This window comes from Cibotium barometz, chromosome 18, assembly GCF_041138505.1.
Source record: "Cibotium barometz isolate CiBa-2024 chromosome 18, ASM4113850v1, whole genome shotgun sequence".
Taxonomy (NCBI): Eukaryota; Viridiplantae; Streptophyta; class Polypodiopsida; order Cyatheales; family Cibotiaceae; genus Cibotium; species Cibotium barometz.
Window position 1 is genome coordinate 26,198,701 of NC_141063.1, and position 13,351 is coordinate 26,212,051.

Sequence of the window (13,351 nt, forward strand, 5' to 3'; positions counted from 1 at the left end):
GAAAGTTTTTTATTATTTTTTTAAATAGTTTTTTTTCGAGCACTGATTGGGACAAACTTTGGTGACGGGTGGGTATTTTCCGTTGCGGTGCGTCTTTTTATAAAAGGTACGTGTGTTTTTCTCGAGAAATAGAAGATGATAAAATAGGCTGCCATTTGTTCGCAAGGGGTTGTTTGATATTATATATATATATATATAAAATATAGAGAGAGAAAGAGAGAGCCGTGTGTGTAGAGGATTGAGAAGAGCATTATTATTATTATTATTATTATTATTATTATGATGTGAGAGAGAACACGAATTCGCTTTAGATCGACAGACGGCTTGCTTTGGCAACTTGCCAACTCGCTTTCCTTGCACACGCGTTGAGAGAGAGAGAGACAGACAGACAGACGGCGCACAAAATGAGGGGAAGGATTGCTTCCGTGCACACGTTGATAGGCTTCACGTGTGCTTCTGATGTGGAGCTGTGTTGTAGATAACGTTTCCAGCTTGCACGCGGTAATAGCTAGAAAGTAGGGCCAGTAGTAGCAGACAATGCGAGAGACCGCGCCTTCAGAAACTCTCGATTGTAGACTTCCTACGTGGCGTGCTACTGAAGTGCCACACTCATATGATTAGATAATGGTATATCATTTCTAGGAAAATTTGAGGTTTGTAAGAAGTGTGTGTGTGTGTCTGATTTGGATTCGTGCGACGTGTGGGATCGTTTATAGTATGATTATTTTGCGTTTAAGATTTGAAACGGAGCTCCCAATTGTTGGAGACATTGAAGTGTAGTGGCAGTTAGGGAGTGATTCCAACGGAATGGGAGCACAACAATGAGTGAGTTGTGTGTGGTGGTGCGTAGGGGGGTGTGTGTGTGAGATTTATTCCTAGCTCTTCAAGGAACCATCTATCGTGAAGGAATTCAGGAGAGGAAGCATGGCTTGCTTGTGTGCTCCCACTTCACACCCGGGCTCCTTCCGCTGCCGCTTACACAGAGGCGTCAAGACCAGCAATGTTAACACACATCAGTGGGCGAGCGCTGCAATGACAAAGACTAATAATGACGATCATGGTGTTATGCCGCCGCGTGACCCAGCTCTTCCCTTTTCCGAACCATCATCTACTTATAGGATCTCGCGGCGCACCGGCTCAGCGCCCCCGCCGTGTGCTTCTTCCTCAGCGATGATCAAACGCTTCTGCAAGCAGACACAAGCTGGCCGTCCCCCCGGCCTCTCTCATAGGAACCCCAGCTATATAATTGGCCCCAGCCGCCTCAGCCGCATGGCGGTCGCTTGTGCAGAGGAACTCCCGCTTCTCAAGTCAGTCTGCCTAAACATCCCAAATGAGCCCCGCAATTAAGCTAAAAATTACTGTTCACTTAATCGCATAAGCTGCTTATGAAGACTATAACTAAGCTAGGAGTATCTCCATTTTGACACCTTGTAATGCTTAGGTTCAGGGAAGATTGCACCATTAGTACTCCTTACAGCGGCTCAATTGCAGGTGTAACGATTTTCATTTCTTAAACAGTTTCATGAAGGCGTCATTACACATATATCCTATGGGTTCACGTTATCGAAAACCATCAATAAAACGCATAGTAATATTGTTTGTTGTTGTAATAATTAATTATTAACTGATAATGCGTCCCCTTCTTGTCCACATTTTTTGGTTCCTTTTTGCACTTTGAGTCCTCTCATCCGCACCTTATCTCAGGCAGCAGTAATGAAAATAATCCACTAATTAGCTCTGGGAAGATAGTATAAGCATCTTGTTAAGTTCTTACCACTATTTAGCTATTGGGAAATAGAATAAACATCTTCTTGCGTTTAGGTGCAGGCACAGTGAGATTGCGCGATTACGAAGATGTAGTACCGGCTTCGTTTAAGGCCATGCAGATTAAGCCGAAATCGCGGTCTAATGCCTTCGAGCAGGTGATTAATCTCGCTAGTAGCACTATCACATAGCGCAAATCACTTGTGAGAGGAACAATTGAGCTGGTTTCTCAAGTGGAATAATAACTATAATCAGTTGCGTCTACTGATAGAGCGGTGATGCAGAGGGAATCAATCGGTGGCAGTAAAGAAGGATCTCTCATGTCAACAGCCCACTAAACCGCACGTGTCTTCCACGTAAAATGTTTTATATGCTGGCAGATATATGCAAATAATAATTATGGAGCATGGAACTATTTTTGAAAAACCATGTATCCCTCTATCGTATTACAGACCATGAAATATACTATTCTAGGTATGCTTTGTGATAAAATAGACCATGAAATATACTATTCTAGGTATGCTGGTGGGAGAGTCACTATGAGGAAATCCAAATAGCCCCAACATTGTATGGGTTGTCAAGTAAGTACAAGTTCAAGGATTGGAATTTTGCAGTGACAGTCCTCTTACTAAGTAGTAGATTTGCCTATAATGTGCACCTTCTAGGGAGGAGTTTTATCTTACTACTAGATTTGCCTATAATGTGCACCTTCTTCTAAAGAAGTGTTATGTGACATGTTTCTCAATGACCACTCCAAAGATTGTTGCATGTTATCTTACAAGGCTTTCAATGACCACTTCGAAGATTTGCTCCAAGATTGCATGGGTTGCGAAGCACTAGTTCAAGGATTTGAATTTTGGAGTGACTAGATTGCACCCTTTCCAAGAGGACTGAGCAAAACCACTCATAGCTTGAATAACTGCATCCTTTTTGTTATGACCAAACTTAAATTTAATGACATGACATGGAAACCGAGCCCAAAAGTGAGCCCGAGAGTGTGCGTGTTGGACTATTGCAGAATCAAACTCCTATAGACACCTCACATCAAGAGTCCTATAAATACTCGGAGTGCAAAACCCAAACTACTAGACTTCTAATGACTGTTGCAGAATCAGCAATCCTATAAACACACCAGTGTTGGAATGTGCATGGAAGATTACACCAAGCAGAGCTTTGAAGAATCAAACTTCCTCAAGCATCACTCTAAACACTTGAGAGAAGTTGATCCAATGGCATTAATTCACTAAGGACGTTTAAACTTTTGCATAATTCGCAAAGTAGTGAATCCAATACACAATCTCTTCAAGGTGACTTAGCTTGAATTCGTTCGGACAAACCAAATTTGTGGTGAGCAAACCATTTGTGTCATCTCTCACTTGTACAACTTTGCCCCTCTTTTTTTTCTTGGGAACCGTGCCTCCATTTTTTTTTTGGGAACCGTGCCTCCACAAACCAACCATTTGTGACATAAATTTCATACCTCTCCATCATTGCACGAAAGCATAAAGTTGCATCTACGTACAACTTTGTCCATCTAAAGTTGTTTGAAACAATGAAAAATATTCTTGTGAGATTTCAAATTGTACACAAAACTAGTGTGTGTAGTATGCACATGCACTCTCATAAGAAGCATGCACAATTATTTTTGTAAAACATCATGAAGAATAAATGGGCTATTTCCATGATGAGTAGGAAAACGAATTTGTATAGCAATGCTTTTGAGTTAAAAGATTTTATCAAATATTATATCATAACATTATTCAAAAGTTCTCTCTTTACCACTGCTAACTTTGGTGGAAGCAAAGGTGTTAACACTCACTCATTTAATGTTCATAGATCAAAGAGAACACAAGGAAGAGAGAGAATGTAGAAGACTAGTTCACTAGGAGCAAGAGATCAAGGTACAATGAAGTACAAAATAATTATCAATCTTGAGGATGAAGTTTCTTATATACTAGCCAACCCTAAGGTGCCTGTTCATACCTGGATGGCCATCGTTAAAAACCTAGACTTGGGATAAAGTGCCCATGGCATAAGTACATGTCCTCACATTGTAGTACTACAAAATACCTAACAAGAGGATGATGGTGAAGAATAGATGGAGAGGGTAAGTAGATAAGGAGTGAGGCTCCAAAGTTTTGAAATAAACTGGAAAGAAAAGGGTACTAATAAAACCAAATCTCGTCTTGGTATATGTGTCAGAACTAATTTTTTTTACTAAGTCAACATAATCGACTTTGAATGTGTGTCGGTATGCACATATAGACGCTTATATAAATGATTATACTAATGGTGTGGAAGATAGAATTAAATAAATAAATTTCATTTACCGTTAGAAGAGCTCCAAACCCTATGGAAAGTCATTCCTTTATAGAATATGTCTAAATCCTCTATGAGAAGGTTACCAATATAAAAGGAATGCTATTGTGGACCATGCATGATTTTCTTCGCTCTGGGGAATGCTCAAGTAAATCTCTATAGGATTTAGGGAATGGGTTTAAGGTTTAGGGCTTTAGGGTTCAAGGTTTAGGGTTTACATTTTGTAATTTAAGATTTAGGGTTTTAGGTTTTGGATTTACATTTTACGGTTTTGGATTTTGAGTTTACAATTTAGGGTTTTAGAGTTTTGGGTATATGGTGTAGGGTTTAGTGTACTAGGTATTGAGTATTATGGGTTTTGGGTTTTGGGTTTCGAGTTTTGGGTTTTGTGTTTTGAATTTTGGTTTTTGGCTTTTGGGTTTTGAGTTTTAGGTTTTGGGCTTTGGGCTTTGGGTTTTGAGTTTTGGGTCTTGGGTTTTTGGGATTTGGGTTTTGAGTTTTGGCTTTTGGCTTTTGGGTTTTAGGTTTTAGATTTAAGATTTATAATTTATGGTTTAAGATTTTGGATTTATAATTTAGCGTTTCTACTTTAGAGTTTTGGGTATAGGGTTTAGGGTTTAGTGTACTAGTTATAGAGTATTATGGGTATTTGGTTTTGGGTTTCAGGTTTCGAGTTTTGGGCTTTGGGTTTTGAATTTTGGTTTTTGGCTTTTGGGTTTCGAGTTTTGGGTTTTGGGTCTTGGGTCTTGGGTTTCGAGTTTTTGGGTTTTGGTTTTTGGGTCTTGGGTTTCGAGTTTTGGGTTTTGGGTTTCGAGTTTTTGGTTTTTGGGTTTTGGGTTTTGAGTTTTGGGTCTTGGGTTTTTGGATTTTGGGTTTTGCGTTTTGGCTTTTGGCTTTGAGGTTTTAAGTTTTAGGTTTTGGGTTTTGGGTTTTAGGTTTTGAATTTGGGTTCGTAATTTAGGGTTTCGAGTTGAGTTTTGGGTATAAGGTTTAGGGTTTAGTGTACTAGGTATTGAGTATTATGGGTTTTGGGTTTTGGGTTTCGAGTTTTTCGGGTTTTGGGTTTGAGTTTTGGGTCTTGGGTTTTTGGATTTTGGGTTTTGAGTTTTGGTTTTTGGCTTTTCAGTTTAAGGGTTTAAGGTTTAGAAAGTCACACAATTACTAATATTTAACAATTATTGGTGTATAGGTCTTGAATATCATGCGTGTCATGTTTGTAGACCTAGCTTAGCTGCATGCCATTCTACGACTCTAAAAATGGTCATCCACAACGCGATGGGACCACTGGTCAATCACCACCCATAATGAAGGCTATTGGTTGATATCATGGAGAGAATAGAAATGTAGCATCGGTGGACGGGGAGGAAAAGACTCTAGTTTCCATCAACTCCCTTATTCAAGCAATCTACTAATAAATCATAGTCTATGCACATATTTAAAGTATGGAAAGCATCATTTGGAAACACTTGATTGGTGACACAACAACGACAGTAAGGGTTCATGAGATGATTTGAAAGAAGCTGAGAAGATGGAAGCCTTATGACCACAATCGTTGGATGGCAACGCAAACGTACTACCAGAACCTTGGACATTATCAAAATAGTAAAGAAGGTGAAAAAACTAATTGAGTCAAATTTTGAGCAAAATGCTTACTCATTCGATGTTGTTATGACGGTTTGTGGATGGTATTACTATGCAGTTTGTGCTTCCCATTGCAATCAAAGATTACTTAACAAAAGGTATTCAAGATACCATTTATGTGATCAGTGGATTAGTTCAATGAATTCGAAGATCAACTTGGAATCCATTAAGTAAGCACCAATCAACTGATTAGTTGTGTGCTTATTTGGGAAGCCTTTTCCAAATAAGTATTCTCACAAAGCATAGTCATTGGATGTTCTTTCTAGAAAGCTTTATGAAATCATTGAGGGGTTTGTGAGGCAAAAAAAAAGGCCTGAAGGGAGCATATGACTGAAGGTTGGTTAGTGCAAGATCGCCAAAATTCCACTTAAGTGGCTTAAGGAAACTCTTAGGCAAGCAAGGGATAATGGCAAAGTGAGCAAAAGATGGAGTTTGTAGAAGGATGTGATTGGCATGTAAGATAAATGAAGCAACTATGTACATGACACATTAATATTTTGTTAGCATTAATTATCATATTTACAATTGTTTTTCATTGATATTAATGAGAATAAAATCAACACTTAACATTCTATCTAATAATTATAATAGTTTTTTCATTGCATTATCTTAAATTTGGAGCATTATGGTTGCGTGGTTGTGACTTTTGCATGGAGCACATAGATAAGAGAAGAACTTTTGATTATGGAGTGATGGCTAACTTTCTCCAAGAAAGTCAAACAAGTGCTAGTGAGACAAATGTTCTACAATGGTCTAAATGGGACAGACTCGATGACAGTGTTACATTTTTACTACCACAACCATGTAAGCAAGTAATCTTTATGATAATTATATAAAGTTAGAATATACTATTAGCAAATAATTAAATAGCTAGTATGAAAATCATAATAGATTATGATATCTTGTTATTTGCAATCTACCAACATGTTTCCTAAAACTTAGAGTTGTAGGATGTAACACACTACATCAGGAAGCAAACAAATATTTGAGGGTAAAGATGTTGAGGAACATACGATTCCCCTAGAACAAATAGACAATAATGATAAAGCACATGACACATCTAAGGGAAATTTTTTAGAACAAATTGAAGAACAATAATAATAAAGCACCTAACATATGTAAGGATAATTATTGTGAGATGCATGAACAAACTTATTCGTTTGAAACCTTATAAATGTACCTTCTTATGTGTCTACAAGGGTGAAGTTTTAAATCATGTGATTTTTAGGTAGAGAATTCAAACATCTAATAAAATTAACAACACCATTACATGAATGAAAAAGGAAGATGAAAGATTTAGATGGGGCGACAAGAACAAGAAACAACTCCTTAAACATTAAGAGAAAATGAAATTACTACTCCCATTCTAAAGCAACCACATTGGCAAGTTATGTTCCATGTTCATGTGGATGCAGCTACGGATTTCCTAGTGTACTATACGAGTAAGAAGTTTACTACTACTAATTATATGCAACTATGGAGCGAGAAGTCCTAGGTAATGGTATTTGTTATGCAAGAATTTAGACATTATCTAATGGGAAACTTCTTCCAATGTTATATAAACTATGAGCCCTTGGTCTACATTTGATCAATAAAGTGGTGACTTTCATGGCAAGATGAACTAGGCTCACACAATTTTGTATAAAATAGGCACATCTGCAAGTCCAAACATCTTGTGGCCTCACATAACAGCTCGATGGGTTCATTTAACCACTAGCTAAGTACTCAAAGACTTTTTACTAAATAGACTCACGTTTTTTATTTTTATGAAATAGGCACACTTCAGCATAGATTCCAAGTGGTGCACATGGTAGGTGCACGTGTGAGGCTCCGTACCTATCTCAAGGTATGTGAGCAATCAAATGAGCAATAATTAGGCTTCAATGCTCATTATTCAAAAAGACAAGGATGTTTCTTGGGAATTGATGATGGTATAGATTGTAAAACAAGAAAATCCTTTTAGGACATGGGTAGGTGTGTCCTTATAAGCCTTTAAGCAATTTTAATTTGGCTATAGAGTGATCTCCCGACAGATCTTTTAATCTTCAATCCTTTTTTTCCTTCTGCTCTCTAGGACTTCTCGTGTTACAACTCATTCTCATGTAGGACTTTGTGTTACAACTCATTCTCCTGAGAAGTCTTCCTACAGATTGGCAGGATATACCCTCACGTGACATTTCTTACGTCAATCTCAATCTAGCTTGTAAATATCCTCCCAACTCTTGAGAACTCTCTTGATTTGATTTTGTAAATAATTATTCCATTAGTTTGCCATCAATTGGTGAACCTTCACCCTCAAAGAACATTTTATAAGGATATTACTATGTATTATATTTTTATGATAAATCTTCTGTTTTTATAAATAAAGTTCAAGCAGCCCATCAATAAAGTTAAGAGCCTTCTAAAAATCCAAACCAATAAAAAATGCATTTTGCAATTTGGCTTGTGATTGCACCGAAACAGCAGGCATGACGTCTCATTGGTTATAACCCCAAATGTCAAGAAGATGAAACCTTGCATGATATCACAACCCTCTGAAGTTTTGAAGTCTAATGCTGCACATAACACTCTAGAATGGCTTGAAAATTTCGCTTCCATGTTAAATTCTCCATAAAGTTACATGGTTAAAGAAAAGAAGATTTGCATATGCCTTTGCTATGCTATATAACATTCAGTATTGAGCCTTCTTTTTAGGACAACTTGATCAGTATTGACATTTAATTTTCACTTGCTTCATGCAATAGAATCTGGTTTCCAGCTCTATTTAGAAGATCACAAGAAATTAATTGATGGATCCAAACATAGATGTAATTGCAAATCATTCAGTGAATTTGACAAAAGAACCAAACACATACAATGTTATTAATTAATAACTGGAGGGCCTGTAAAAGAAATTTAAGGAGGCGTGTAGGAGACTGTTAAACCAAGGAAGATGTACAACTCCACTCGAATAGAAGGTACAGGCTTGATTCCATGACTATTGTTTATGTAGCTTGGTCACAATAACAACCCGAACACATTGATCAAAAGAACCCATGACTGCCAAACCTTCCTTATCTGGGCTCCTGAAAGCCAAAAAACATGGACTGCTCATTAGAGTCCAAAATGGTGTCTTCTAATGTAGGAACTGATTGTGGAAGGTGTAGTCACTAGTGTGCTGGAAAAACGTACCAATCAAAACAGTTAATTGGTTGCGTCGACATGATGGAGGACGACAGAAGGTTGACTTTTCCTACAACCTGGAATAGCAACCAAGAGCAAAACTGGGCAATTGTGATTCCCTTGATAATTAAGGCTTATAACAACAGTACATCCTTATCTGGGGATGATGCATGTCCTGATGGCTAAACGAAAAAAATATTGGCATACACAATTGAAGTAAACTCCTTCCACTTTGACTATGAATCAAACCTAGCTGATTATATGTATGTCTACTAACCATCTAACCATGGGTTAAAGGCACTAGAAAACTGTCTTTATCAAACAAAGCTTGCCAAAACTGTAGTTTTGTCCAAGCACTAGAAAACTGTAGTTATGTCCAAAATTTATCAAACAAAGCTTGCAAAAACTGATGAGTAAACTAACTATCCCACTCTGAAACAAAGGTCCATGGAATGCTTGCGACAGGATGTCTACACTTGGATACCCGTCTTTTCCCGGCAGCATACTCATGGCATTTGACCACCCGCCTGCTGGCCACAGGCAGCCCGCCCTTGGCAGAGGCTGTTCACTTTGCTTCTAGACTATGCTCGTAATTTCTTCTGATGGTGATTTGTGTAACAACATTAAGGACTAAAAACAGGTTGATCCTTAAGGGTCCTTGGGTTCCAAGGCACAGTTGGGACCTCGGCAGCGTTAATACAAGCGATACCGCGCTACAACCTCAACAATCGGACTGCTAGAAAGCATGGAATCCATGGTGTCTTAGGATGACATATCACCGTTTAGCATATCAAGTGTGAGCACTCATCCGTATCAATGATCTTGTGTTTCTTTGGACGATACACAAGATCCCGAGTCTGGTACTTCATAATGGAGTAATACTCAAACTTCATGCGACCCCCCCTTTCCTCTAGTTCGGATATACCTACACATCTGATGGACTTTTTGAAAGATAAATACTCGCAAAATATGTGACAATCCACTAATTGAAGGTGTCATTAGGGTTAGGCATAGGGAAAGGTATGGTGGCTCAAAGATAGCCATGGTGGAAGTGAAAGGAGAGAGAATTAGAGAGAGAAACTCAATGCTCTACCTTTCCACAAATCCTGACCATCTTTAACATTGTGAAGGATGATGAAATGGCATTAGGAGTGCACCTCGAGTTAGACTATTGTCTCGACATTGTTTGATGATTAATAGAGGAGAGGATGATGTAGAAAGACGATGAGAAAGACATGAAACCACCGTAAACCTGAGAATTTGAAATGTATTTACTCATATGTACAACTCATTTTGGGAGGAACCTAATTTTTAAAATTTAATTTTCTTAAGTACTCACATTTAATACATGCGAGCAAGTTTTGAAGTTAAAACCCCCACAAATAGCCGTGCTAGAGAGTGGTATACAAGTGGTGCCACAAGATGTCCATAAAACTGCATTCAGAACAGCCTTTGGATTAACTCACCCACTGCTACAAATAATGGACATGGTGTTGGTAATAGCATCTCATCAAGTGGTGGGGTGAGTGCAAGGTAACACTTCTGCCTCCATTGCTTGATTGCTTCCTCATAGGGTGTTCGTACTTGGTTAGCACATATAGGTGGCCCTAAAAGTAGTGCCAAGGACATTGCTTTTTTGGTGCTTAAAATTGACTACCAATACAATTACTGCAAGCCACCATGTGTCTTGAATATTGTAACTACTTTGAATGTTTCATTTAAAATAAAGAATAGGCCATCTTTGATTGTTGCTTTATTAACAAAATGGAAATCAACACATACCCGAATCTTATTAGTTTTCTTTTTGGCTGTGATGACCATTGGGGAGAGTCATTGAGTGTTCCACACAGGAAATTATATTGGCAGATTCCATCTTTTCCAATTCCACCTTGATTGCTTTTGCATATTTTGGATTGAGCTTGTAAGTGCCTCCCCTAACTAGCTTGGTACCTTCTTGGAGAGGAATGGTATGAACCCCAATGTCTGAGGGCACACCATCTAGATCTTTGTAGGTCCAAGCGAACACATCTTTGAAGCCTGAAGAAATGGCAAAAAGAGGTGGTTTGGTCCAAGAGGGTGGGGTGATCCCACAACCAAGATGCTAGCAGAACGGAAAGAGGATCTTCGGAAGCACCAAGATTATATTCCCTCACTAGATCTTGGCACGCTAGAAGGGGGAGAGGTTCATCTGTATCTGCTGCTTTAGAGGGGGCAGTTGGGTAATGAGCAGGGTGTGGATCAAGTGGAAAGTCCCCATACTGCTCCTTTTTCAATGAAGTTGGGAGCTCCTCTAGACGGATGGAAGGCTCATTAGGGAATCAGAGTGTTGTTGGCGCGGGCGAGTGGGATGGAGAGTAGCAGTATCGGCCTTGGTGGGTTGGGGGCATAGTTGCCAGGCGTTTCATGAAACACATTTCATAAACGTTTCTTGCAAATCCCAGACGTTTCCAAAACGTTTCATACAAAACAAGGAGGTTACAGGCCCCAAAATTTATATATAAGTTTATACTATGTAAAACATATGTTGCCTTCCCTTCAAAACAATATTAAACATGCATCATTTACACATTAAAACATGTTTTCAAGCTAAAACTAAAGAATCTGGATAAAAAATGCTTAAATTGTATAGTTCCCGGGTGGACACGGATGTAACGCGTTTCATTCATATGAAACGTTTACGAAACGTTTCGTTTCATTCATATGAATTTTTACGCAACTATGGTTGGGCGGCGAATGGTTGATTGGTAAACTTCTTGCCCTGACGCCAGTCTGTAAAATTGGTTCTCCCAAGCTAACCACTTCAAATTGTTCTGAGAGTTCCAATGAAGGAGGAAACTCTGAAATTTCAACCATGTAGCATGGGAGCTCTTGAGCAGCTTCCAACCAATCCAATAACTCGGACTCCTCTCCGTAAGGTACTATGCCTTCTTTGGATTTAGTTAGGGTTGGTATGGACACTGCGGTTGTCACTGTGGCCCCTTGCACGCCTTGGTCTGGTCCCTCCAACTTGAATTCCTTGGAGCCCTCGTGTTGAGGAAGGTATAACTTCTCTCTCCCCCAATCATGCAACACACCTGCACCTCTTAACCAAGGTTTGCCAATGAGTAAGGAGGAAGCACCTTTGATTGTTAGAAGCCTGATAACCACAAAATCAAGTAAGAAGGCAGTATCCTGAATTTATGCGGTGACTCCTTCCACCAACCCAAGGGGTGTCACTTCACGCTGGTCGACCATGCGGACACAGAAGTTGGTTCGACAAGTGATGTGAAGTCCCACTGCATGTAGTGTAGATTTAGGCATCAAGTTGACACCAAATCCCCCATCTACTATTACACCAGGTAGAGAGGTGCCATTAATTTGCACGGTGAGCCGAAGACTTCGATTATATGTAAGAGAGGCATTGGATGAACCAACTCCCATGCACCTTGTGATCTGCTTACCTTTGTCTTACCTTTGCCCACCACTATGAGATTCGACTTAGGCCTCTCTTTCCATTTGGTTGAGAAGGGATCCCAGTTGCTGCCTAGCAATATGGTTGATTTCCAGCAATTGGTAGATTGACACCCCAGCTTGAGTTTCTTGAAGGAGAGTCCTCATTGAGAAAGTTGATGATTTTGTGCTAGGCAGAAGTGGGACAATTGGCACAAATGTATCTACCATTGAGGAAGCACCTTGTAACTCTTTGGAGGCTTCCAAAAATGCGTGATCCATCAAGTTATGATGAATAGGCGAAGAGGTTTCCCTTGCTCTTCGACCAATGGTTCTATTCCTCCCATGGCCTTGCATTGGGCACGGGTGACAGCTCCAGAGTGGTGAGGTGCTGAGGAGAGTGGTGAAGGGGTTATACCCAAGGAAGCAGATGGTATGGGGAGGGTGTTTGGTGCTTCATTCTCTATTGAGATTAGATGGGCAGCAGGTGGGGTTGGAAATGTGAAGTCAGTGGAGATTGATGCCCTTCGTTTGAGGCAATCGCAGGTATAGTGATCCTTATCCTCTGGATCATGTCAGCAAGGAGTTGTTCCTTCTGGAAGGGAACGACGACTTTGGTAATGTCCATACTCCCCACACCTATAACATAGAATTGGACGATTACAGGGAGCTGGTGGACGAGGTGCTCGTCAAGAAGCAGCTGGTGTAGGGGCGGCAGCTAAGGCAATGGGGAAAGAAGGTGGGACAGGGATGAGAGGTGCAAGGTATGATGGTGGTGGGGCGAGGTGGTGTTGGTAGGAAGAAGTGGCAGGCACATAGGCTTGTGTTGCAGTAGATTAGTGATACACTGATGGTGTTAAAGGAACATAAGGTGTAGTTTGGTGAGGAGTGGCTTGGGCAGGTGCATGTTGCTGTTGTTGTTGGTGAAGTTGGTAGACACCTTTGAGATAGTAGCAGTCCTTGTCTTCGTGGCCACTTTTGGCACAGAAGATGCAATGTCTTTTTTTGAGGCATTCTTGTGGAGTATGGCCTGATG

General features: G+C 39.7%; 1 protein-coding gene and 1 long non-coding RNA gene across 2 annotated transcripts in view; one reads left to right on the forward strand and one right to left on the reverse strand.

Annotated features, from left to right (window-relative positions):
* The first annotated feature begins 1,343 nt into the window (after positions 1-1,343).
* Positions 1,344-2,537, forward strand: LOC147629125 (uncharacterized). Its single transcript, XR_015267898.1, has 2 exons — positions 1,344-1,922; positions 2,036-2,537. It is a non-coding gene; the product is annotated as an uncharacterized LOC147629125 (long non-coding RNA).
* A 5,948-nt stretch (positions 2,538-8,485) lies between these two features.
* LOC147629126 (uncharacterized) overlaps positions 8,486-13,351 on the reverse strand; it is an 82,127-nt gene continuing 77,261 nt past the window's right edge. The window contains exons 15-16 of the mRNA XM_086812865.1: positions 8,896-8,963; positions 8,486-8,789 (exon numbers count right to left, since the gene is read on the reverse strand). Of these exons, the coding sequence (XP_086668991.1) occupies positions 8,702-8,789; positions 8,896-8,963 (156 nt within the window). The 3' untranslated portion in view covers positions 8,486-8,701. The remainder of the gene's footprint in view (positions 8,790-8,895; positions 8,964-13,351) is intronic.